This window comes from Akanthomyces muscarius, chromosome 1 (genome assembly GCF_028009165.1).
Source record: "Akanthomyces muscarius strain Ve6 chromosome 1, whole genome shotgun sequence".
Taxonomy (NCBI): Eukaryota; Fungi; Ascomycota; class Sordariomycetes; order Hypocreales; family Cordycipitaceae; genus Akanthomyces; species Akanthomyces muscarius.
This window is the reverse complement of record NC_079241.1, coordinates 192,223-215,138: the sequence shown is the minus strand read 5'-3', so window position 1 is coordinate 215,138 and position 22,916 is coordinate 192,223. Positions and strand designations below refer to the sequence as shown.

At 53.3% G+C, this 22,916-nt stretch overlaps 11 protein-coding genes across 11 annotated transcripts; 5 read left to right on the top strand and 6 right to left on the bottom strand.

Annotated features, from left to right (window-relative positions):
* Positions 1-570: 570 nt before the first annotated feature.
* LMH87_004966 (uncharacterized protein) lies at positions 571-1,210 on the bottom strand (the record flags this gene model as incomplete). The annotated part of the gene is made up of 4 exons (XM_056202600.1): positions 571-686; positions 741-845; positions 909-1,127; positions 1,174-1,210. The coding sequence occupies 4 exons, from the start codon at positions 1,208-1,210 to the stop codon at positions 571-573; spliced, it is 477 nt and encodes a 158-aa protein (XP_056058139.1).
* A 987-nt stretch (positions 1,211-2,197) lies between these two features.
* LMH87_004965 (uncharacterized protein) lies at positions 2,198-2,932 on the top strand (the record flags this gene model as incomplete). The annotated part of the gene is made up of 3 exons (XM_056202599.1): positions 2,198-2,209; positions 2,267-2,444; positions 2,529-2,932. 3 exons carry the CDS (start codon positions 2,198-2,200, stop codon positions 2,930-2,932), a joined length of 594 nt encoding a protein of 197 aa, XP_056058138.1.
* An 802-nt stretch (positions 2,933-3,734) lies between these two features.
* On the top strand, positions 3,735-5,696 carry LMH87_004964 (uncharacterized protein; the record flags this gene model as incomplete). Its single annotated transcript, XM_056202597.1, has 2 exons — positions 3,735-4,117; positions 4,178-5,696. 2 exons carry the CDS (start codon positions 3,735-3,737, stop codon positions 5,694-5,696), a joined length of 1,902 nt encoding a protein of 633 aa, XP_056058137.1.
* A 455-nt stretch (positions 5,697-6,151) lies between these two features.
* Positions 6,152-7,742, bottom strand: LMH87_004963 (uncharacterized protein; the record flags this gene model as incomplete). Its single annotated transcript, XM_056202596.1, has 2 exons — positions 6,152-7,169; positions 7,228-7,742. 2 exons carry the CDS (start codon positions 7,740-7,742, stop codon positions 6,152-6,154), a joined length of 1,533 nt encoding a protein of 510 aa, XP_056058136.1.
* Positions 7,743-9,464: 1,722 nt separating this feature from the next.
* Positions 9,465-10,746, bottom strand: LMH87_004962 (uncharacterized protein; the record flags this gene model as incomplete). Its single annotated transcript, XM_056202595.1, has 3 exons — positions 9,465-10,163; positions 10,208-10,614; positions 10,671-10,746. The coding sequence occupies 3 exons, from the start codon at positions 10,744-10,746 to the stop codon at positions 9,465-9,467; spliced, it is 1,182 nt and encodes a 393-aa protein (XP_056058135.1).
* A 1,196-nt stretch (positions 10,747-11,942) lies between these two features.
* Positions 11,943-14,107, top strand: LMH87_004961 (uncharacterized protein; the record flags this gene model as incomplete). Its single annotated transcript, XM_056202594.1, has 2 exons — positions 11,943-13,865; positions 13,919-14,107. The coding sequence occupies 2 exons, from the start codon at positions 11,943-11,945 to the stop codon at positions 14,105-14,107; spliced, it is 2,112 nt and encodes a 703-aa protein (XP_056058134.1).
* A 276-nt stretch (positions 14,108-14,383) lies between these two features.
* LMH87_004960 (uncharacterized protein) lies at positions 14,384-14,857 on the bottom strand (the record flags this gene model as incomplete). Its single annotated transcript, XM_056202593.1, has 3 exons — positions 14,384-14,423; positions 14,511-14,642; positions 14,733-14,857. The coding sequence occupies 3 exons, from the start codon at positions 14,855-14,857 to the stop codon at positions 14,384-14,386; spliced, it is 297 nt and encodes a 98-aa protein (XP_056058133.1).
* Positions 14,858-17,313: 2,456 nt separating this feature from the next.
* On the top strand, positions 17,314-18,348 carry LMH87_004959 (uncharacterized protein; the record flags this gene model as incomplete). The annotated part of the gene is made up of 5 exons (XM_056202592.1): positions 17,314-17,374; positions 17,454-17,760; positions 17,817-18,058; positions 18,117-18,187; positions 18,235-18,348. The coding sequence occupies 5 exons, from the start codon at positions 17,314-17,316 to the stop codon at positions 18,346-18,348; spliced, it is 795 nt and encodes a 264-aa protein (XP_056058132.1).
* A 387-nt stretch (positions 18,349-18,735) lies between these two features.
* On the bottom strand, positions 18,736-19,281 carry LMH87_004958 (uncharacterized protein; the record flags this gene model as incomplete). Its single annotated transcript, XM_056202591.1, has 1 exon — positions 18,736-19,281. One exon carries the CDS (start codon positions 19,279-19,281, stop codon positions 18,736-18,738), a length of 546 nt encoding a protein of 181 aa, XP_056058131.1.
* A 407-nt stretch (positions 19,282-19,688) lies between these two features.
* On the bottom strand, positions 19,689-20,291 carry LMH87_004957 (uncharacterized protein; the record flags this gene model as incomplete). The annotated part of the gene is made up of 3 exons (XM_056202590.1): positions 19,689-19,724; positions 19,783-19,843; positions 19,912-20,291. The coding sequence occupies 3 exons, from the start codon at positions 20,289-20,291 to the stop codon at positions 19,689-19,691; spliced, it is 477 nt and encodes a 158-aa protein (XP_056058130.1).
* Positions 20,292-20,686: 395 nt separating this feature from the next.
* LMH87_004956 (uncharacterized protein) lies at positions 20,687-22,888 on the top strand (the record flags this gene model as incomplete). Its single annotated transcript, XM_056202589.1, has 1 exon — positions 20,687-22,888. The coding sequence occupies one exon, from the start codon at positions 20,687-20,689 to the stop codon at positions 22,886-22,888; it is 2,202 nt and encodes a 733-aa protein (XP_056058129.1).
* Between the last annotated feature and the right edge of the window lie 28 nt (positions 22,889-22,916).

The following is a 22,916-nucleotide window of genomic DNA, read 5'->3' as shown; positions in this document are numbered from 1 at the left end:
GGCCTTCTTTTGAGTTTTTTTCTTGTAACGCCTGTGGTTTTTTGGTGGGCAGATGTTTTTGAGAGGCTGGTAGACCAACCTACCGTAAAGCTAGCTAAATGGCTGTACTTGAAGGCCCGTGTTGAGTAGTTTTGCTCTCAAATCACCAAACTGGAGATGTTGATCAGTATCGTGAGCCATTATTAGTATCTTACTATTTATATTCAAAATAACGACTACTATGGACCGGGATCTTTATGCTTCTCTGTCCACCTAACCAAGGCATCAAAATCAACACACTGATGCTTGACCCTCCCTCCGCTAGATCCTTGCGGTCTTAAAGTCACACCATCTCCTTCTAAGAAAGCCTCCATGCTAGAGTCTCCAGCGCACATCAATCCCTGCCTGATATAATCGAAGCAGTGAGCAACGTGGCCTGCCAGCGCCTTATACGCTGGATGGCCAGGGAGGTCTACTGGGCCATCCAGAATCCCAGGACCGCCTTTGATGACGGCGTACCAAGCTCCCCTTATGATTCTCCTCCAAAATTTGTATTAGTTTGGGTCTGTTAAATTTACGTATTATGAATTCTCACAAGCAATGCAGTTGATGGAAAGCCGCGACCGCATATACCCGGCTGCCTTCTACCTTTCCACCAATGGAAGGAGAGAGCCCGTAATAGTCTGATTTCTCAATCATCACGAGCCCTATACATAATTCTAACATTTTTTCATATTCATAGTAGTCAATTTGATCCTTACTTAAATGCATCTCCGCCCACGCCTCATCGCTGGCCTCAGTCTGATTCCCAGGGTTGAAACGCTCATCTGGCATGAACAGAGTGGTCCGCAGTCGACTAGCTATATCTAGAGTTTGTTATCTTAATAAGATCGCGAATGATAGATTTTGTGATCATGAGATAAACTCACTATGGGGAACCAAGGCCCGTGAAGATGCAGCGTGTTGTCGGAGCCAGATGCCTAGCACGAGGGCCACTAACAGCCAGAAGCTAATTGCAACAAAAATGTTCCACAAGCTGGCGTATATGCCGTTCCTCTTGCTCACGGAGCTGCATTTCTCACAGTGCTCATGATATGTGTAGCTACCGTCTCTTTCCAGGTCGCTGGATATTTCAGTATCAGCAGCGCCTGCCAAAGGCAATCTTTCGTACTCTTGGTCCATTGCAGCGCGTACTTTTTTCGGAGAGGTTGCGGATGAATTCGATAATCATTTTGAAAGCTACTGACCGCTAGTTTCGTTTGCTTTGTTTGTTCAATCGCGCTGCAGGATTGAATCAGGCTGCGACAATCTTTCCGACTGCGCCCGTAACAAATCAGGCCCGGTGATGGGTAATATATTCCTGTATACAGGAAAATAAAACCTGGAATACATCGCTTTCGTGCATATGAGAAAATGTATATAATGGCACATCTTTTGTCTGCATTTGTTTGCACAATAAAAACAGCACCAGCGCTGTACATAAACCTACTCCAGCATTGCCCAGACATTCTTACCATCCAGCCAAACACACATCCTTCCAGCTTGTTACAAAGATGCAACTCCAATCATACATACCGTTGATGGCTGCAATGTGCCTCGGTTTGACCGTGGCTTCGCCCATGCCTCGGGGTGCTAGTGTCGTTCAAGCTCGAGTTCGTCTACCTGAACCAACAGCACAAGTAGTCTTGCTGACATTCAGTAGCAGGACCGTCACCACAATAAATTCGTGGATCCTCAGGTTGAGGCTCGAGTTCGTCTACCTATATCAACAACTTAAATAGTCTTGCTAACATTTGGTAGCAAGACCGTCACCACGATAGCTTCGTGGATTCTAACGCTGATCCCCGCAACTAGGCTAGGATATCATCTCGTCCGCGCGAACATACTGGATAACAAAGTCGATTAAAAAACGTAAATAAATTTGATTTAGTTCACTCAACTTCCAAAGTCGATCGTGTGACCCAATGAAGCAACTAATAGTAGTTCGTTCGTAACCTAACCTGGCTTTCCTTTTTTCGCTGTCTTTACCCTTGGGGCTCGAGGATGTTGGGGTGCTGCGGGCGGGCGCACAGGATAACCTCGTCACGTGTTTGTGAAAAGTATTTCAGGCTCCTGGACATGTCGTACTGTGTTTTGTTTTTAATATAAGTATGGGCAGCGGTTTGAGGAATCCACTCTCAAGTAAAACGCTCTCCAAAGGCTTGTCTGGTGAGCTCGCATGCTAGAATTGGTAAGTATTGTTGTTATAAACCTGCGTCACTGGTGTGTAATAACTATATTAAAAAAGAGGCTGAGAATGGCAACTTTTCGGAGCTTTCGCCCTGGCGATTTACACAAATTTACAAAATGTAATTTGGACAGTCTGGTGGAGACGTATGAGCTCGGATTCTATCACCAGTACCATGCCAAATGGCCGTCGCTGTTCCAGGTTTGCGAGGACAACAGTGGCAACATAATTGGTTACAGTATGCGTTTCTCGCTTACACACCTCAACAGCACAAGCTTAAATCATTAGTCTACTTATAAATGCTAACATACGCGACGAGCAGTCATGGGCAAAGTTGAGTCCTCGCCTGACGTGTACAAGTTTTCAGAGCACTATCTGCCATGGCACGCCCATATCACAGCCTTTACTGTTGCCCCTGAAGCACGCAGGCTCGGTATTGGCAAGATACTAACAGCTCAGGTGGAAGCTGCCGCGGACGCAAGAAATGCTTGGTTTGTCGATTTATTTGTTCGTCGCAGTAATGAGGGCGCTATTGCATTCTACGAGAGTGCGGGGTACAGCGTGTTTCGCGTGGTGAAAGATTATTACCTCGACCATGCCACAGATCCAACTAAAGACACAGAGGATGCATTAGACATGCGCAAGCCCTTGAAGAGAGACACGAAGTTGCAGCATATCAGAAAAGACGGCGATAGATTCGAAGTATCTCGGGATGATGTTTGGTGACTGGAGAATCATGTCACTCCAGTAGCTCGCGTACTTGCTTCGGGGCGTCTATACTCCCACCTATTTATGTACCACAGTTGTTTCTACTCGACGCCATCATAAAAAGCACTATTTTAAAGGTCGTATGTACTAATACTGTAAAGGCCTCTGCTGTAGCTCGGATCATGGCGACAGTGTCGACTGGAGCCCTGAGCGGTTGGGAACGAAGACAGTTCCAGCTTCCCTTAAACAATCTTCTATTTAGATATTGACTTTTTAGTCTCACCTTGCCGCATTGTTCTCGGTACTGGACCCTTAAGTTGCCTATTTCCATCATTCAGGTTTGCAGGGCTCCCTGTTGTAGCTACAAGCATTCCATAAGCAGTCGCGTCATTGGAAGGAAGCACGAAAAAATGTACATCATTTAATAGTTGTGTTTCTTTTTCTTTTTTTCCTAAGACATGTCTTTCAGACATTTGGCTGGTATCTGGACAGCGAGAACTTGTTTCCATCTCAGGTCTGCACAGTTAGCTGTACCCAGTTGCATTTAAGTTGGCTCAGCCCACCACCACGCCTAGTTGGCGTGGGCGACTTACAAACTCTTTCAAAAAAAAATTGTATTGGTAGTCAAAACTACGAACAGACCTTCTTTATATTGCTCATACTTAGATCTCACAGTACATTCAATCTTACAAGGTGGTGCAGTGCATGCCGTTTTGCGGCCTGACTCACTCGCCCACCACCACCTACCTATTAGCGAGCATAGTCGCCGTCACTTTCCCTTTTGCCATCTACACAACAAGATCTGCAAGTATTCGTCGCAATGGACCACGCAAAAGTCCTCCGCTTCCAATTGGGACTGGTCTCACCTGATTTCAGGTCGTTGGAGCCTGTTCTCCTTGAGTTTGACCGCTACCTCACGCTGCGCACGTTGGTCGACGGCTACCAACTGGCCGAGGCTGACAAGTCCCTGTGGACCATCCTCTGGTCCAACAAAGTCGCCCGCGGCCTTGTTCGAAAGTCGGCATTCCCAAATATCACGCGATGGTTTTCCTACTTGGAGGCTACTTTTCCACAGATTCAGCAGGAGAAACAAAATTTGGCCAAGCACGCCAATGTATCCACAGCTAAGACCCAGCCCCGTTACAACATGAAGTTACCGGATATGGATGATGGAGTCGTTACTAGATTTCCTCCCGAGCCTTCGTAAGATAGCGATAAGGTGGATTTGAATCTGAAGCGCAGCTAATTAAGTATTATTCATAGTGGCTACTTGCATATTGGACATGCTAAAGCGGCCTTTCTAAATGATTACTTTGCACACGACGCAACTTCGGGGTCTCTGATATTGCGATTTGATGATACGAACCCACGAAAGGAAAAGAAGGAATTCGAGGAGTCCATCATCCATGACCTCGGTCTTCTCGGGATCTCTCCACAAAAGGTCACCTACACCAGCGACTACTTTGCGAGGCTCTATGAGCTCTGCCAAAAGCTGATATCGTCTGGTAAGGCATACGCTGAAGATACCGATCCCAGGATTCAAGCTCTAGATCGACGTGATCGCCTACCCAGCAAATGCAGAGATCGGCCGGCTAGTGAGAGTCTTGCCATCTTCGCCGAGATGCGGGATGGAACGGCACTTGGCAAAAAGCACTGCATCCGCGCTCGCATCACATACGACAGCAGCAACGGCGCCCTTCGCGACCCCATCATATATCGCTTCCCCAACTGGGGGACTGGGGAGACGCCGCAGCCCCATCATCGGACAGGCTGGGCGTGGCAAATCTATCCCACCTACGACTTTGCCTGCCCCCTGGTGGATTCCATCGAAGGTGTCACGCACGCGCTGCGAACAACCGAGTACTCTGATCGTAACGATCAGTACTGCTGGTTCCTCGAGGCGTTGGGCCTACGACGCGTTCATCTCTGGGATTTCGCCAGAATTGGCTTCATCCGAACATTTCTCTCTAAGAGAAAGCTGCTCCAGGTCGTCGAGACTGGCAGGGTCGACGGCTGGGACGACCCACGTATGCCGACCGTTCGAGGCATCCTCCGCCGCGGCCTGACGGTCGACGCACTGCGACAGTTTATGTTAGAGCAAGGCCCGAGCCGGAACCTCGTATTTATGGACTGGACCATTTTGTGGTCCGTGAATAAGAAAATCATTGACCCCGTCGCACCTCGGCATACAGCTGTCATGTCGAAAAACGCAGCACTGGTCACCATAACGGGCGGTCCCGACACGTCACAAAAGGAGTTGCGCCCAAAACATCCCAAGAACCCGGCCATCGGGATGAAGACTTTGACATTCGCGTCCGAGATCTACATCGATCAGTGTGATGCCACACGTATTCACAAGGACGAGGAGATCACTCTTATGGGGTGGGGAAATGCGCTTATACGGGCCATTACCATATCTAATGATGGCACCATCACTGCTCTGCAATGCCAGCTTCACCTAGACGGCGACGTCTCAAAGACAGACAAGAAGATTCACTGGCTTGCCGCGCAGGACAGCGACCTCGGTCAGGCGGAGCTGTGGGAGTTTGACCACCTCTTGCTCAAAGACAAGCTCGAGAAGACGGACCAGCTAGACACGTTTCTTAACCCAGTCACGTCTAAGATGGAGCAGGCCATGGTCGACGCCGACTGCGCAGAGCTTGCCGAGGGAGCCATCATTCAGCTAGAGAGGAAGGGATACTTTCGCGTCGATAAAGCAACAGGCCAGGGCCCCGAGGGTAAAATGGTTATGTTTAAGATCCCGACAGGCGGAAAATCGTAGCTTATTTAGTGCAATAAGCATTTGCTAAATAGTCAAAGGATATATGAGAAGTGGATTGTAAACTTTTTTTTGGTGTTGATTTTATATCACCTTCTAGTGTAGTGACCTGGATACAGAACATCTCATAAGGAATTGCGTTTTTATAAACAACGGCTGTTCAGATGCTTGGTATTCCCCCTTTTGTCCGCCGAAAAAGCAACACGCCAACACCTTTTTTCTCTCGCAAAAAAAGCAGCTAGACAAAGTACAACGGTTGTGTTCTCTCTCTTTACCCTACCACCGTTGCATCATGCACTTGTTCTAAATCCATCGATGTACACCACTGTCCAAATCTTCCTCTGCAGAATGCCAAACGAGAGGTGACGGCTAGACGTGGCTAATGCCGAAATGGGTGTCGGGATATTCATGTGACAGCCATTTGGTATGCGTTCTTTTCGTTTCGTTATGCATTGCATTTAGGAGCTACTAGGCTCAAGCGTGACACCAGCAGCAATCGTGGCCCAACCGATAAGGCGCCAATGCTTCTCGATACGGCGCGATAGAGCAACCTTTTCGCCAATGCTCGTGCATGCAGGGTTGGTCAGGATAAGTTTAGCAGCATCATTCTTGATGGCGGCAACCTTGGCACCGGTAGACGTTGAGCCAATGTTGACCATGATGACCTCGTTCTTGGCCAGCTTGGCAACCTTGGCCTGCTTGCCATCAGCAGTCTTGACACCGAGCAAGCGGCGGAGGAGGTAGAAGTTGATCTCAATCTCGCTGTAAATCTCGGGAAGACGGCCCTTGAGACCGAGCACGAAGCCGACCAGACGATCGGCACGGCAGAGGGTAGGGTCGATGCGGGTACCGACACCAATTAGTCCACCAGGAACGGCGTACTTAAGATCGTTGGACTCGGAGTTAAGTGACACCACACGGCTGAAGATGGGCGTGCACTTGATGGCACCGCTCTGATCGCGGGACACAATACCAGGGCGGATCTCCACCTCGTCACCGAGCTTGACGACACCGTGCAGGATGGAGCCACCGGCAACACCACCCTTGAGCTCGTCAATCTCTGCACCAGGCTTATTGACGTCAAAGGATCGGATGACAATCATCTGAGGGTGCTGGCTGAAATCACGAGGCGGCACAGGAATGGTGTTAACAATGGCCTCGTTGACAGCATCGACGTTGAACTTGAGCTGAGCAGAGATGGGGATGACAGGCGACTGGCCGGCGACGGTGCCGCGGATGAACTTGAGAATGGAGTCATAGTGTTGCTGGGCGGCCTCTTCTCTCATCAGATCGACCTTATTCTGTAGAATGATGACTTTGTCCAGCTTCATAATCTCAATGGCGGCCAAATGCTCGGAGGTCTGAGGCTGGGGGCAGGGTTCGTTGCCGGCAATTAGGAGTAGGGCGGCGTCCATGACGGCGGCACCTGACAACATGGTGCTCATGAGAATATCGTGACCTGGGCAATCGACGAACCTAAGTTTGTTGTGTTAGCATGATGCCGGACGTAGTACTCAAACCGGGCGTCTCTTACGAAACGTGACGCAACAGTCTGTAGGTGCCACCGCATCCATCGCGCTCACACGCAGGGTCAACCTCCTTGTCGCTCTTGTAGCTGCGGTAGCAGGTAGGGCGCGGGCAGGCTGAGTTGTCGCACTTGTAGATCTTGGCGTTGGCGTAGCCGAGCTTGATGGTAATGTTGCGAATCTGCTCGTTCTTGAAGCGGACAGTGTGAACGCCAGAGATGGCCTTGACGACGGTCGACTTTCCGTGGGCAACGTGGCCGATGGTTCCAATGTTGATGGTGGCCTGGCGGGCGATAATCTCGGGTGTTAGGGGCGTCAGGCTGGCGACATCGAGGTCTTTGGGGTCGGTCTGGGGCGGGAGGTACGGCTTCGCGACCGTGTCTTCGGGAGCGGGCTGGCTGCCCTTCTTCAGGGCCGACTTGAGGGGCTTGCTATCGAAGCCATCGCCGGGAGCATTGTTGATGGACTCGCCCGAGTCGGATTCGGAGTCGATGTCGTATTTTCGGTCGCCGTTGGCAGACATGGTGGCGTGTCGAGTGTGGTTTGTAGATGTAAAGTCGGCGAGGCGGGGCAAAATGCGCACGAGATTTGTGGTTTTCTGAACAAGCTACACCTAGGCGGGGTCGCTGGAGCACGCTCAACAAGGATGGATGACACGTGCAAGTTGAATATTTTTGTCAAGATGAAGCTTTGCCGTTTAATAAAACTGGTAATTTTTAGGACATGCGTCGGCGTGGTCGTGGCTTAGGAGTCAGAGCTGAGTATTTCGCCTGAGGTTTGTCAAAATTCAAAGTGTGCAGAGCAGAGTATGACTCTTGCGCTAAGCTGTTTTGGTGCTGATAAAGATAGCCGTGCCCCTCCATTGCCCAACGCCGCCCGAGCCCTTTACTGCGCTGCGTTGAAGTACCTGTGGGCAGAGCAACATATTGAAAAGCAATCCAACCCATTGAAAAGGTAATTCACCTTTGCGGAATTCATCTAACAAAAGGAGAATATTCGGCGGTTCAAACAGCCTGGTGGATAATACCACGCAGGGTGCGAATGGACAAAAGGTTTGAGCTCCCTCTCAGCATCACAGGCAACTGATCCTGTCTCCTCGCCTGCACGACGCCCTGTTCAACCAGTACACAGCCCATCGCGGTAAAATATATATTTCTTTAGGTCAAATAATGTACAAAGATGGTTCTGCATCATATAGATGTCGCCTTTCGAACACTGTCTCACAATGCATCAGCGCCGCATTTACGAAGGCTGACTCACAAGTTCCCAGGCTGGTAACTCAGATAGTTACACGGAGTCAATACAGTAATAACGCAGGTGTAGAAGAATTGCCAGAAGAAAAAAAGTAATGGGCCGTAGACACTATAACGTATATAAGGGCTATAAAGTCTTGCTTTGAGTGTCCAGACGAAAGTAAGTGATGCGGGTAACTCGGGATACTACATAGCGGTTCTACTTATTAGTGGTCGCGGCGATGTTGCCGCAAGTTACATTAACAGTCGACAGAAAGGAGACAATATAAGGCGAAAACATAAATAATAATAAAATAAGCCCGAGTCAAAGAGAACTCAGGCCTCGTGTGGTCTACAGCGCAAAAAATGTGGTGCAAAAAATGTAGCAATTGCACGTTTCGATCGTGCGACTAGTAGTTGTTAGTTTGATGTACAGTGATCAAACCGTTGGTGTGACGTACCCTCCGGGTTATGAGCCCGGCGCGCTTCCACTGCGCCAAATTGCTTTGACTTCATTGGAGGTGGCATTCTAATTTTAGCTTATATGGGCTAACCCTTCAAAGAAGACAAAGTCAAATCCCTTTCAGCTGTCGCATCGCCAGACAGGGCTTCAAAGTACAACACACCTTTTTAGTTTGGGATCAGACCTTTTCCATAACAGGAAAATAGGGTGTAATTATTTACATAGTCGGTTATCGAAGAATGAGCGTGAATTGTTGTGTTCGAGCTGCGTGCAGCAAGCTCCGGCAGCCTAGGCAAGCCGTTGTGTCTATAATTCGTCCTGCATTTATGCGTACTCGATTAGGCTTGCTCTTCCCATATTACACAGATATTCGGCCAATGCTATGGCTACAACAGACCGCATCGTCTTCACAGGAAATCAACAACGGCATCATATACGTCGGCAACAATTGCTGGGTTTTTATGCCTCATATGTATTAATGTAATAGTCGTAAATGTATGTAACCATGTACCCAATGTATTTCGCCGCCATGCCGGATGCAGCCCGGTCCTTACTTTCGTACTTTTCTCGCATGCTTGACCAAATTTTCTATAACACCTTCAAAGGCTTCCCGGTCGCCAAGCTTCTCGTCGGTGCGCTTCTTCCAGTACTCCAGTACATCCTTGGCAGTGCCCTGCATGGCCTCCAGTTTGCTGATATGCGCTTTAAGCTCCTCGTCCGTCATGCCGGCGATGGCCTCGTCTGTGGTGTTGCAGAGATAGCGCGCGGCGACAAGATCTAGATCCGGCTCCGCTGGCGGGCCTCGGCGTGTCTTTGACGCTGACGGCCTGCCTTGTGAGTCGACAGACGTGGACGATGCGTTGCCCTCGCCTTGTTTCAGCCGTGACACACCGCTGCCGCGGACATCGCTGGATACGCGTGGTGATGAGGAGAGATTGAGCGACGGTAGTATAAGCTTCTTTTGTTTAGAGGCTGGTAGAATCTCGTCTAGATCCACTGGAACACCGAGCGATACAAGGAATAGACGTCGTGTCCGCGACCGGATCCAGTCGGGCGGCGCAAGGGGCGGAGGCGCCACCAGTTGCGACCATAGTGAAGCGGAACGTGGGTTTATAAATACGGACGCATCTTTCGGCAGTGTTTGAGGCGCAGGTACTTCGAGCATTTCGGGGGGGTATAATGTGTTTAGTATATCTTCTGTGGCCTCGAGGACTTGGTCGGGGCCGAGGCCGCCGAAATCGGGAATGGCCTGGAAATGTTAGCAGAGTCGCGCAACCGGCGCACTTTACTTACAAATGGGGGAGGCTTATGTTGAGGGGTCACTGGCGTCTGCGGTTGCACTGCTATTGGTTGTGGTTGTGCAAAATCGTCGTCAAAGTCGTCAAAGCCGTCGTCGGCGCCACCGCCCTCTTCGAAATCGTCGAAGTCTTCACCGAAGTCCTCAGCCCCATCATCATCTCCTTCGTCATACACATGCGTTCCGGTCTTTTCTTCGGCCTCTTCGTCGTCCGTATTCGCATGTGGCGGACTGGGAGTAGTGTCTTCAGCTGAAGCTTCCTCTTCCTCATCCTGTGCGATTTCGGCTTTTCGAGATGCCTCTTTTTGCTTCGGATTCGCTTTTGGTGTGGGGGAGCGCATGTTAGGAGTTGCCGGTCCTGACCTCGCGTCGATAAATTGGTCGTCCGAGTCCGACGTGTCTTCTGCAGGACTGTTAGCATGACTTTAGGAGAATGCACCTGTCGCAAAGGAGACTGGCCATGATGTGGTTCTGTGTCTGCAGACTCGGTCTGTTCAACTTGATGGGGCGGATCCAAGTTCTTGGAGTCTTCCATGGCTATCAATTCGCTAGCCGCGGCTGTATGTTTCTATGGCAATGCTTGGGGAGGTGCGCCCCGTGGTCGAGTCGAATTGACCACAGCCAGGGATGGGATGGGTGGTGGCGATGCGGCGGTTGCTATTCGCAGCTCAGGTTCGTATCACCCCGGGCTGGCCACAGCAGATTGGCTGCGCTCGTTATTATGGTATCTGTAAAGTAATTCAATGTGTGGCAAGTCGTCAGATACAAGAAGTACTCCGCCCAGTCGCAGACCTGCTCTACTGGTAGAACTTGGGCTAGCTCACTGCCATAGCTTCGTGGGGGTGGGGGCACGTGATGTAGCCACGAGCTGCGTGTTCTACTTCCCTTTATTCCTCCAAATTTAGGCAGTTTGGACGTTCCTACTGTTCTTGCGGAGTTGTTTCTCAACGCAGCAATTATCGGATTTTCGAGAGAGGTTACTTGGACGTTCGGCTACGTTGTCAGATATGAGACGACGAAGTGAAAGTGTCGCTTGTAGATAGCATGACTACCCTGTGTACACTTCATCGTCTGAGGCTCACAAGCAATTACGACGTTTTGCCTACAGCATATATTCTGAGCAATTGATTTGGTGCCTATAAGCGTACTGCCTCTTTTCGGTGGTTTTTTTGTTTGGAGGTTGTGCGTAATTGTGTATGTTGGCGTCCTGAATCAATCATTCTATTCTGCGTCTGGCGTCCCTGTTCAGGCCTCGAAGTCTCATGCCTTGAAACAAGACCTTCACAATAAAACAGACCAATGTCACAGTCAGGCCACCAAAAACATACGACCTAATTAAACGTGAAGAACCCCAGAGATTGTGCATACGAAATGTCTCCCATTTACCGTGACGGGCGTCGCACGTTATTGCTTGCACTACCGGAACGCGGTGCTAAAGCGGCGCCGCTCACTTCCCCTTTTGGTGTGGTACCTGGACGCGGCTTGCGTTCGCGCCAGCCTCCCAAGCTCTTAGAAAAAAAGCTCCTGGTCGCTGTTTGGGTTACCGCATCCACCTTCAACCACACTCAGCCATCCCAACCTCGAAGGTTGAGCTGTTCCCGGAAGAAACAAGGTCAATCACCGCCACGAGACTGTCCCATCAGAACATTGCGGGCAGAACGCGGTCGAAACCACTGACGCTACGTGATCAACACAGCCTCGACTTCAAAACCATCGAGGCTCATCGCAACCATGGCTTCACCCTTTGCGTTTGGAAATCCGGCATCGAGCGGCGAGACGAACAAAAATACAACATCAACTGCGCCTGCGTCTGGATCACCTTTTGGCTCAGCTGGCGGCGCTGGCGGTGCTGCGGCACCCCTCAGTTTTGGGTTTGGTTCGGCGGGTGCTGCGAGCAACACAGATAGCGCACCGAAGGCTGGCGCCATGTTCGGCGGTGCCGCATCTACAACTCCCACGACGGCCTCGGGTGGCCTTTTCGGCGGCAACTCTACGACTCCTGCCCCAGGTGGTGGTCTCTTCGGCGCGAAGCCTGCTGGAACTGCGCCTGCCAGCGGCAATATGTTTGGGGGCGGCGGTGCGGCTCCCGCTGCCCCTGCTTCTGGTGGACTGTTTGGTGGCGCGAACAATGCCACAGCAAAACCTGCAGGGGCTCTTTTTGGCGGTACCTCTACATCAACTACGAATGCCGGAGCCGGCCTCTTTGGCCAGGCTGCATCGACGAACCAAGGCCAAGCCGCCACGACTACCACGACCGCGCCCGCAGCGTCAGGACTCTTTGGTGGCGCTGCCCCTACATCTTCTGCTCCTTCATTTGGAGGGAATATGGCTGCGCCTGGCGTAGGTGCCGGCGCTGCCACCCCGGCCAAGCCCATGTTTTCTCTTCCATCGACGACACCCGCCGGAGCGCCTCCTGCTGCTGGGGGCGCAGCCGGCGGACTCTTTGGCGGCGGTGCGAAGCCTGCTGCTGGTGGGCTGTTTGGCGCGAAGACCACAGGGACTGATGCTGCTGCAGCACCTGCCACGACGGCACCTGCTAGCGGTGGACTGTTCGGTAACCAGCAGGCCGCACCTAGCGCTGGAGGTCTCTTTGGCGGCGCGAAAGCAGCTGCGGCTCCCTCGCCGGGTCTCTTCGGAGGTGCTTCGGGCGCGACTGCTACATCACAGCCCGCAGCTGCCCCTGCTGCCGCCGCATCGGCCGGAGCCTCTTCTTTGTTTGGCGCCAAGCCCGCAGCTGCGACTATGGCGGCGTCTACTCCCACAACTACGACTGCGCCTCCCAGCTCAAGCGGTCTCTTCGGCGGCGACGGCGCTACAAACACAACAACTTCGGCACCGGCCGCAGGTGGCCTCTTTGGCGCTAAACCTGCTACCACCGCGACAACGACGACTGCTTCTGCAGCAGCTCCTAGCACCGCTGGTGGTCTATTTGGAGGTGCGAAGCCTGCCACGGATGCTGCGAAGCCTGCTTCAGCCCTCTTTGGAGCGCAGTCTGCGACAACTGCAGCTGCTGCTACCTCGATGCCGACTTCAAGTGCCACACCGGCTTCGACGACTGCCACAGCCAGCGCCTCTGCCTTGTTTGGCGGCGCGAAGCCAGCCACAGATGCCGCGAAGCCCGCCACTCAGACACCGACCGGCGCTTCCAACAGTGCCCACGGCGCCTCTACCACTGGGCCTCCCTCGCAAATCGCCAGACTCAAGAACAAGACCATGGAAGATATTGTCACTCGATGGGCATCAGACTTGACCAAGTACAAGAAGGAATTCAAGGACCAGGCCATAACGGTGTCCACCTGGGACAGGAACCTGGTTGATAACGGCGAGAAGATTCAAAAACTGTATCTGGACACATATGAAGCTGAGCGCGCCAGTCACGAGATTGAGAGACAGCTCGCTGCCGTGGAGAGCCAGCAGGAGGAACTGGAAGCCTGGCTCAGCCGTTACGAGTCTGAGGTCCAAGACATGTTTGCCAAGCAGCTTGGTCCTGGCGAGCATTTAGCCGGACCAGACCAAGAGCGTGAGCGCACATACAAACTGGCTGAGAAGCTCACTCAGCAATTGGACGAGAAGTCTCGCGACCTGTCCAAGATGGTCAAGGAGATTAATGATATTTCGGGAACCCTAAGCAAGGGTGCGAAGGCAGAGGACCCGGTATGTACCACAATTTTGCTGACAGCTGCCACGAAGCTAACCTGCCAATCTAGTTGAGCCAAATTGTCCGCGTTCTCAACGGCCACCTTACACAGCTGCAGTGGATCGATGCCAATGCGACGGCGCTGCAAGCCAAGGTGACGTCGGCACAAAAGACGAACAATGGCATGGCAAACAACTATGCGGGCGTGGAGAGCGACGTGGCCGAGGGCTTCTATCGTGCATACACTGGTCGCAGATAGAGGCAGAATATGAACTTGTTTTTTGAGTGCACATTGGAGTTTAATGGACAAACGGGAAACCAATTGGGATAGTAAGTTTTACAAGACAAGAGAACCATTGGCTAGTAGGGCAACGAGGGTCCAAAATTTACTGGAGATGGATTGATGTCACATTTCGTATGTAGTTGTACACTAGTTAAGACGGAATCAGGAACCGTGACTCTTGTCATCAGGACCTTGTATCTGTGACGCCATATCGACCGAAGGGAATCGCCAAACTGGAAACGCGGGCGAGCTTTAGTTCTTCTCGCCACCCTGCTCCTTGGTAATCTCGTCGCTGCAAGCGGTGTTAGTGAACGAGAGTCAACAGGTTGTTGGGCCATGTATGCACAAGCGACCGCGAAATGTGTCTGAGGGAACGTACATGTGCTCAGACAGGCGCTGGAGGTGCTCCTGCTGCTCGGCGAGTCTCTGCTTGAGCTCAAGGAGCTTCTCCTTCTCGCGCTGGCGAATGGCGTAGTCCTCGGAGGCGCGCTCGCGGCGCTGGAAGGCGTCGCTGTGAGATCAATCATGTCAGAATATCCAGAGTCTCGATTGATCCATGGACGGCAACGACCGTTTCAGAGAATCGAGAGCTTTTGCTTACCCTTGGCCGCCGGTACTGCGAGGAGCACCAGTGTCGCCCTCGGCCATGGCGCGGGCACTGGTGGAAAAGGCGGCGGTGCGGATGGGACGGAGGGCAGCCGTCTTGGCGAAGGTTGTGCGAAGCATCGTGGGTGAGAGAGGTGGTGTTTTGATGGGAGATGGTTTCGGGGATTGGGAGATGGTGTTTAGAGAGGAGTTGGTGGTTGAGCTAGGCAAGCTGGCTGGGCTTTGTGACGTGGTTTGCGGCCGAGGTGGTGTGGTTTGGCCACCACCAAGGCAGAGCTCTAAGCTGCATGAGGCAAGGCTCTTCCTGCGCGGTTTACAGCGGCTGAGCCGATAGCTTGATACATGTGCTTATGTGACGTAAAGCGTGAGGATGCGGGTACTCATCTATTGCTAGTGGAGCTGAAAGCTGCCTGAGCTTCCTTGAGCAGTCAGCCGAAGCAGCATCACAGCATCGCATTGTAATGGGTTCCACGAGCGTCTTTGTTTACTGTAGAAATAAGAGTTTCTTTGACGACCAGTCTGGCAGCGTTGCGCACTTTGGCCGTTACGGACGCGCGGTGCCTGTTGGCTTACGCCCGCGAACTGGCGAAACAAGGTTTTGGTTACGATAGTGAATAGGTAGGTAGGAAACGAACCATACGCCCAACGTGTTACCTCTGACAATCTGCGATCAAACAGGTTGACAGTAGTGAAGCGCGGAGAGGACTGATAGGCCAAAGCCGTTTCACGGTTTTCGACTGGCATCAGCTATAGCCTACCGATGGAATGAAGAGCAATAATCTTTTTACTGGGGACGTGTGCTTTGAAGACGGATTGGCCAATGAGCAGTGGAAGAAAGGGAAAGACACTGGAACATGGCTTTCTTTTTTCGGCAGACTCTGAGCGAGTCCGAATCCTCCCTACAGCAGGTACATCTATTGTGTGGTTGCAGTAGTAATCTGCGTTTATTGACAAAGGCCGGCAAATTGAAAGTACGCGTGTGGGCGCTCAACTCTAATTACTCCATATGAGATTGAAAAAACTAGCTAGTCAGCAGGAATAATTTCCTGGTCGGATGGGCGGCCTGTGACGTGATGCTGGGGGAGCGGGTGATTCACTGGCATCTGGCAGGCCTGGTGGAATTACGAGGTGGCACTCTTGGGGCCAAGCAGGGTCCAGCTGGAGAAGATCCTGTCGATATGGCTAGGGCAACCATGGCCAGGTAGGGGCGGGCGGAAGTACCGGTACAGGCAGGTACAGTGCATGAAGGCAGCTGGCGTGGCTTGATAACAACCAGAGTAGGCAGCTGTAGCCTCGTCTTCTATCTACTGCCAGATGAACACATAAAAATCAGCCCCGAGTCCAGAAAAGAAAGAGCTGATTTTTTTTTTTGGCTTCAGTCTTGTCATAGTCCTTAAAGCTCTATCCCGGCACTGTCCGCTGTTCATTGATGCTGGGCGGTCTGAGAACGTGTGAGACTTTTTCGAAGGTGCACGTGATGGCTTGAGATAGGCGCCTGCCGGTGAGGAATCGAGTGTGAGCTGCCTGAGGCGTCACAGCGACGTGGTGAGCTTTGGTGAGACCAGTAGGTAGCTTCCATGTACTGGTACTTGCGTATGTGGCGCGCAAACCAGGCAGGCAGGTACCAAGCACCCAGTGAGCACTGGCTGCCCACGCCAGCAGCAGGTGCCCTCAGCCACTGCCCCGGCGTGTTGTTGGTGCCTCAAGCACTCGAGGTACCTGTAGCGTATACCCCTACCGCCCCAGGCCGCCTGTGGCTCGTCCTCTGCCTCTCGCTCTCTTCCTCTCCTCGCCTGCTTCGCCTGCCCTGCTACATAATCCCAACAAACAAACCAATTTCCGCCTGCGTCGACTTTTCCACACCACCCCGGACAAGCTTCCACCGCCGAACCCTCCGATCTTACTGATTCCATCTACAACTTGAACACTTTTTTGTCCTCTTTTTTCGGTATGTTGTCCCGATGAATGGCACCAGCCATCTCTACCGCTCGCGCCTCTCTCTCTGCCTTTGCAACCCCTCTCGCCAGATCCAGCTGCACTTTCGTCATCGCGCCCGTTTTGCCTCTTTTCCCCGTTCAGAGCGCGCGACAGTCTCGACGACACGGCCGTCTACCAGCGTGGTTTCACCGAGGCTCTACGAGCGACATTCTATAACTCGCTATGGTCTGCCTCGGTGTTGCCTGCTCTCTCCGGCGCGTCGTCAACACCGGCGCCGAATGGCCAACCCCCACTAGAGCCGCCCAAGGAGCGGGGGAGGGTAGACGGCTTGAGCTGTCGGCCTCGCTCAGCCCGTTCGCGCGGGTTTGGCGGGTTTGGCCTAATTCACGGCGCCTCGATCCTCAATTCACCTCGTGCTTGTGCTACACTGCGCGCTTGGGTCATTATTTCTCTGCCGCTTCACCTCCCTAGCACCTGCCTGCCCGTCACGAGATTTGCCCATGGCAACCCCTCTTCTTGATTCCCCTTTTTCAAGACAAACTTGCCCGCCTAGTCCGAGCCAGTACTCTGCTCTGCAAACGACCGTCATCGTCGCGCCGCTAACCGCCGTTTTCTGAATCAGACCTTAATTCTCCAAAATGGGTAACGACGATGCCGTTTATCTGGCCAAGCTCGCCGAGCAGGCCGAGCGCTACGAAGGTACGTCGCTAACCCGCTGACTGGGCGGAGTCAGCGCTCCCTCAAAAGACTTGCGTGCGCTGACTTGTCCTGCCTCCAGAAATGGTTGAGAACATGAAGATCGTCGCCTCCGAGGATCGCGACCTGACTGTTGAGGAGCGCAACCTTCTCTCCGTCGCATACAAGAACGTCATTGGTGCCCGCCGTGCCTCTTGGAGAATAGTCACTTCTATCGAACAGAAGGAGGAGTCCAAGGGCAACTCTTCCCAGGTCACTCTCATCAAGGAGTACCGCCAGAAGATTGAGGACGAGCTTGCCAAGATTTGCGAGGATATTCTCGAGGTCCTTGACAAGCACCTGATTCCCTCTGCCAAGTCTGGCGAGTCCAAGGTCTTCTACCACAAGATGTTTGTCTTCTCATCATGCGCCCCCTCATTTTACTCTATACTGACCCCTATCAAAGGAAGGGCGACTACCACCGCTACCTTGCCGAGTTCGCTACTGGCGACAAGCGCAAGGACTCGGCCGACAAGTCCCTTGAGGCCTACAAGGCTGCCACCGATGTTGCCCAGAGCGAGCTTCCTCCTACCCACCCTATCCGCCTGGGTCTCGCCCTCAACTTCTCTGTCTTTTACTATGAGATTCTCAACGCCCCTGACCAGGCTTGCCACCTTGCCAAGCAGGCTTTCGATGATGCCATTGCTGGTATGCTTCTCCCCCAATTTCCAGCGCATCCCAGCGCACCGGACTGACAGTTTCACAGAGCTTGATACTCTGAGCGAGGAGAGCTACAAGGACTCGACCCTCATCATGCAGCTCCTCCGCGACAACCTGGTAAGATTGCCCGAGCCACATGCTGGAATTTTCGCTAACCTCGCTAGACCCTCTGGACTTCTTCCGAGGCCGAGACTGCCCCCGCCGAGGGTGCCGCCAAGGAGGAGCCCGCCGCTGCCGAGGAGCCCAAGGCCGAGGAGCCCAAGGCTGCTGCCGAGTAAGCCTACCCATGACTGAGACTAATTGGCTTTTTCGCACTCGGGTTTTAGGGCGGACTGGTGTCTAAGGAGTGACGGAAGACGTCGTTTTTATCCAAGAGCTTCGGCATTGTTTTGGTAAACACGCAGAAACAAAGAACGGGGTTATTGATTTTTTGTCTCTTATCTGTTTTCCCACGGATGCGAAGAAGGCCACCAAGCCGTTGCAAAGATGAGCTTGCTCTGAACTTTTAATGCCGTGCCCGTTGGGACCAATAAAATTTATTAAAATTGCTTTCAATACCAATATCCATTCTATGCCTTCGTGTGATGTTCAATGCGCTTTGCTATCCTTTTTATGCCTCCGTGATGCATTAAATTTGCCATATGTACAGTTATCGTGGGTCGTCATTAATCCTCCACCACCGCAAAATGCACCTTGAGCCACAGGCTGCAGTCCTGGCACCCCACCATCAAGACGCCGTCGTCGCTCGCCTCGACGAGATCCTCCTCCTCAAACGAGTACCCTCGGTTGTTGCCACACCGACAGGACCTGTACCAGCGCTCTCCCGTCTCGTCAAAGTCCAAGTCGTCGAGATCAACATTTTCAATGCCCGTCTGGAACTTGGCGTCCTCGTCCTCGGCGCCGCTCGCTATCCGCGCCATGCGCAGGCCGGCTTCGTACTCTTGGCGCTTCTGCGGCGACGACAGCACAGCGTAGGCGTCGCTGATTTGGTCGACCGTAAACAATGTAGAAACGGGTGGTTTGTGACTAGACGACAAAGAGGCGGCGGCAGATTTGTCTGGGTGGTTGCGCAAAAGCGCCCGGCGGTAGGCGCGCTTGGTCAGTGTGGCGGCATCGTGAGGTTCAGCGGCGCTGAGAAGGGCTTGTTGCAGGTCGAGGACCTCGTAGTGTGTAACGGTCCGAGGTGGACGTCCCGCGGAGGAATTTTCCATGTATTTGGAAGTAAATCAAGGATTGTGATTAGACGGTTTGGAAGAGGGCGCATGGCGAAGTCGTTTTTTCCCCATCGTCTTGAACAAGACGGATGAAGTCGAACGGAGTCACGTGATGCGACATGATTATGAAGATGTGGTAGTAATCCATGACCTACCATGTTGATTATAATGATTGTGGCATATATTTATTTTAAGTAGTTTTTCCTTGCTTGTGGAAGTAGTTGTAGTCAAGTTTGCAGAACAAGTGTGCGCTGATCGGCATTTCAGATGGGCAGACATCACGGCAGCTGGCGCAGACTTGATCAAAAATTGTATAATAGTACATGGTGGTATATACACGCTCATCTCGGTAGCCAGGCTCACATACGGCCTTTTTTGTCCTCTTAGTTGTATTGTACAGGTGTTTATTTCGGGAACTTGGTCCAGTTTCGCTTTCCGACCTATTCGGGCATGATTAGCAAGGCAGTCCCCAAACCAACAGGTTCTTTCGAAACGTACCGTCTTCCATTTCTTGATGAGCTCGGGCATTTCCAGCATGGCCTTTCTTCTTTGTTCCATTCTGTAAGTGGCATTGTTAGCACGCCATGTCCTTGAATCATCCACGCCTGCCGTCGCCTGTCTACGTACTTGGCAATCATGTGTCGCTCGTGAATGTGTCCCTTGACCTTTTGTCCCACGCCCGTACCCTTGACGCGCAGGCCGTGCTCGACGCGGTGCGCCAGGCGCTGCGTCGGGTTCTTCTCCGAGGCCGGCAGCAGGTCCGCGACGCCGTGGTCGCGCGCCATCTGCAGGAGCTGTGCCTGCCGCCGCGCCGAGTACACGGGGTCCTGCAGACGACCTGTCACGGGGTGTTTGTAGAATTCGAACGGGTTCGGGCGCAGCTCTTGAAAGGATGTCGGCGCCGCGCCGGGAGAGACCAAGGCAGCGGGTGGCCAGCGGGCAAAGAAGCGCTGCAGGGGCTCTGGCAGGCTCTTGGCGAGCTGGACGAATTGCGACGTCGAAGCCATTATTTAGGTGAATGCGTCGCGTGGAAAATCAAAGACGGTGATTGAGGCCGCCCCGATATATCGTGTGCGACTAGGCGCAGAAAAAAAGGCTGGTTGTTCGTTGAATTGAAAGGTCAAGATCAGTATCCAAAATGCTGTCCAGCGACTTTTGATGACCCACTCTTTGGGGTTTAGGGGCCTATGATTGGTTTATGGACCTGCTCGCTCAAGTGGAAGCTTAGCTTCAAGCACTTCGACATTGCAGCCTGTCTCGCAGTTGGAGCCACCACCGTTCATGATTCTCGACCTGGCAGCGCTGGCACTGTTTTATGGTTTTTCGTATTACCTGGCCCATGCGATCCTCGGCCACCTGAGAACCACCACCACGACTGCCATCCCGGCAGACCAGCGACAACATGCCTCTCGACATCGAGGAAATCCTACGCCAGAAAAAGGCAGCCGAAGCCGCCGCAGCCAAACCTCGCTTCATACCTAAAGCGCAGCGCGAACGACTTGCTGCCGAAAAGGCCAAACAGGAGGAGGATCTAAAAAAGAAAAAGGCCTCGGGCGATGCGCAAAAACGAGCCGAGGAGGAGAAGAAGTGGGAGGAACGAGCAGTCGCCACACTGTCCAAGAAGACAACGAATGGTGGCTCAAGCAGCGGCGTGCCCACAGGGCCGCGCTCTATGAACGGCGCTGGCTCTTCGGGTCCCAAGGACAGAGACGACAGAGACAGACGAGAGGGACGAGGCGGCAAAGGTGGTAAAGAAGGTGGCGGCAAAAAGGGCAACAAGGCCAACGCAGAGAAGCGCTCTGCCGAGGAGATTGAGGCCGAGCTGCTCCGATCACGCTACCTGGGCCCCGAGGTGAACCAGCACTCCCACTTTTCGGCCCAAAAGAAGCGCATGCGCACGACAGAGAAGAAGTTCAACTTTGACTGGGACGCCGGCGAGGACACCTCGCGCGCAGACGAGGGAGGCTACAGCGGCGGCGCGGGCGTCCGCGGCTTTTCACTGGCCGGCGTCGGCGGTGAGTTTGACAAGGAGGCCGAGGAGCGGGCCAAGAAGCGCGCGCGCCTGATTGAGCAGCGTGATGTGGAACACGGCAGAGAGCGTGCCAAGGGCATCATGGAGGACTTCTACCGGGCCAGAGACAAGGCGAGGGATCGCGCAGAGAGGACCGGTCTGGGTCGGCGATGGAACGAGAAGCGCCTCGACGAGATGCGCGAGCGCGACTGGCGCATCTTCAAAGAGGACTTTGGCATCTCGACCAAGGGCGGCACCTTGCCGAATCCGATGCGCAACTGGAAGGAGTCTGGTCTGCCCCCGCGTCTGCTCAATATTATTGAGCAGGTCGGCTACGACGAGCCCTCGCCCATTCAGCGCGCCGCCATCCCGATTGCCCTCCAGGCACGCGATCTGATTGGTGTCGCCGTGACGGGTTCCGGTAAAACGGCCGCGTTCCTCCTCCCGCTGCTTGTATACATCTCGGACCTGCCGCCGCTGGGGGAGACCAACAAGAATGATGGACCCTACGCGCTCATTCTCGCACCGACCCGTGAACTGGTGCAGCAGATTGAAAAGGAAGCCAAGAAATTTGGCGACCCGCTGGGCTTCCGGAGTGTGAGCATCGTCGGAGGACACTCCCTCGAGGAGCAAGCGTATGCGCTGCGCAATGGCGCGGAGATTATCGTCGCGACGCCCGGTCGTCTGGTGGACTGCATCGAGCGCCGGCTGCTGGTACTCTCGCAGTGCTGTTATGTGATTATGGACGAAGCTGACCGCATGATTGACATGGGTTTCGAGGAGCCCGTTGGCAAGATCCTCGACGCCCTGCCTGTCACCAACGAGAAGCCGGACACTGAAGAGGCGGAAGACGGCAGTCTCATGCAGCGCTACGTGGGCGAAAGGGACAGATACCGCCAGACCATGATGTTTACGGCCACGATGCCGCCGACGGTCGAAAAGATTGCCAAAAAGTACCTCCGGCGCCCGGCCATGGCCATCATCGGCAACGCCGGCGAAGCTGTGGAGTCGGTCGAGCAGCAGGTCGAGTTTGTGTCGGGCGAGGACGCCCGCAAGAAGCGCCTGCAAAAGATTCTCGCGTCCAACATGTACGCGCCGCCCATCATCGTCTTTGTCAATATTAAGCGCAACTGCGACACCGTCGCCAAGGACGTCCGCTCCATGGGCTGGAGCGCCGTACCCCTGCACGGATCCAAGACCCAGGAGCAGCGTGAGGCGGCCCTCGCGTCCGTCCGCAACGGCGAGACGCAGGTGCTCGTCGCGACGGACCTGGCAGGTCGCGGTATCGATGTTGCGGACGTCTCGCTGGTGGTCAACTTCAACATGGCGACGAATATCGAGAGCTATACTCACAGAATTGGTCGTACGGGTCGCGCGGGCAAGAGCGGCACGGCGATTACGTTCCTGGGCAACGAGGATTCGGATGTCCTGTATGACCTGAGGCAGATGCTGAGCAAGAGCAGCATATCAAAGGTGCCGGAGGAGTTGAAGAAGCATGAGGCGGCGCAGACGAAGCCCGTAAGGGGAGGAGGAAGGGGGCGAGGAGGGGATCATGAGAATGAGGGCGGGAGGGGAGGGAGAGGAGGACGGTGAAGAGAATAGGGTTGGGCTGAAGAAATAC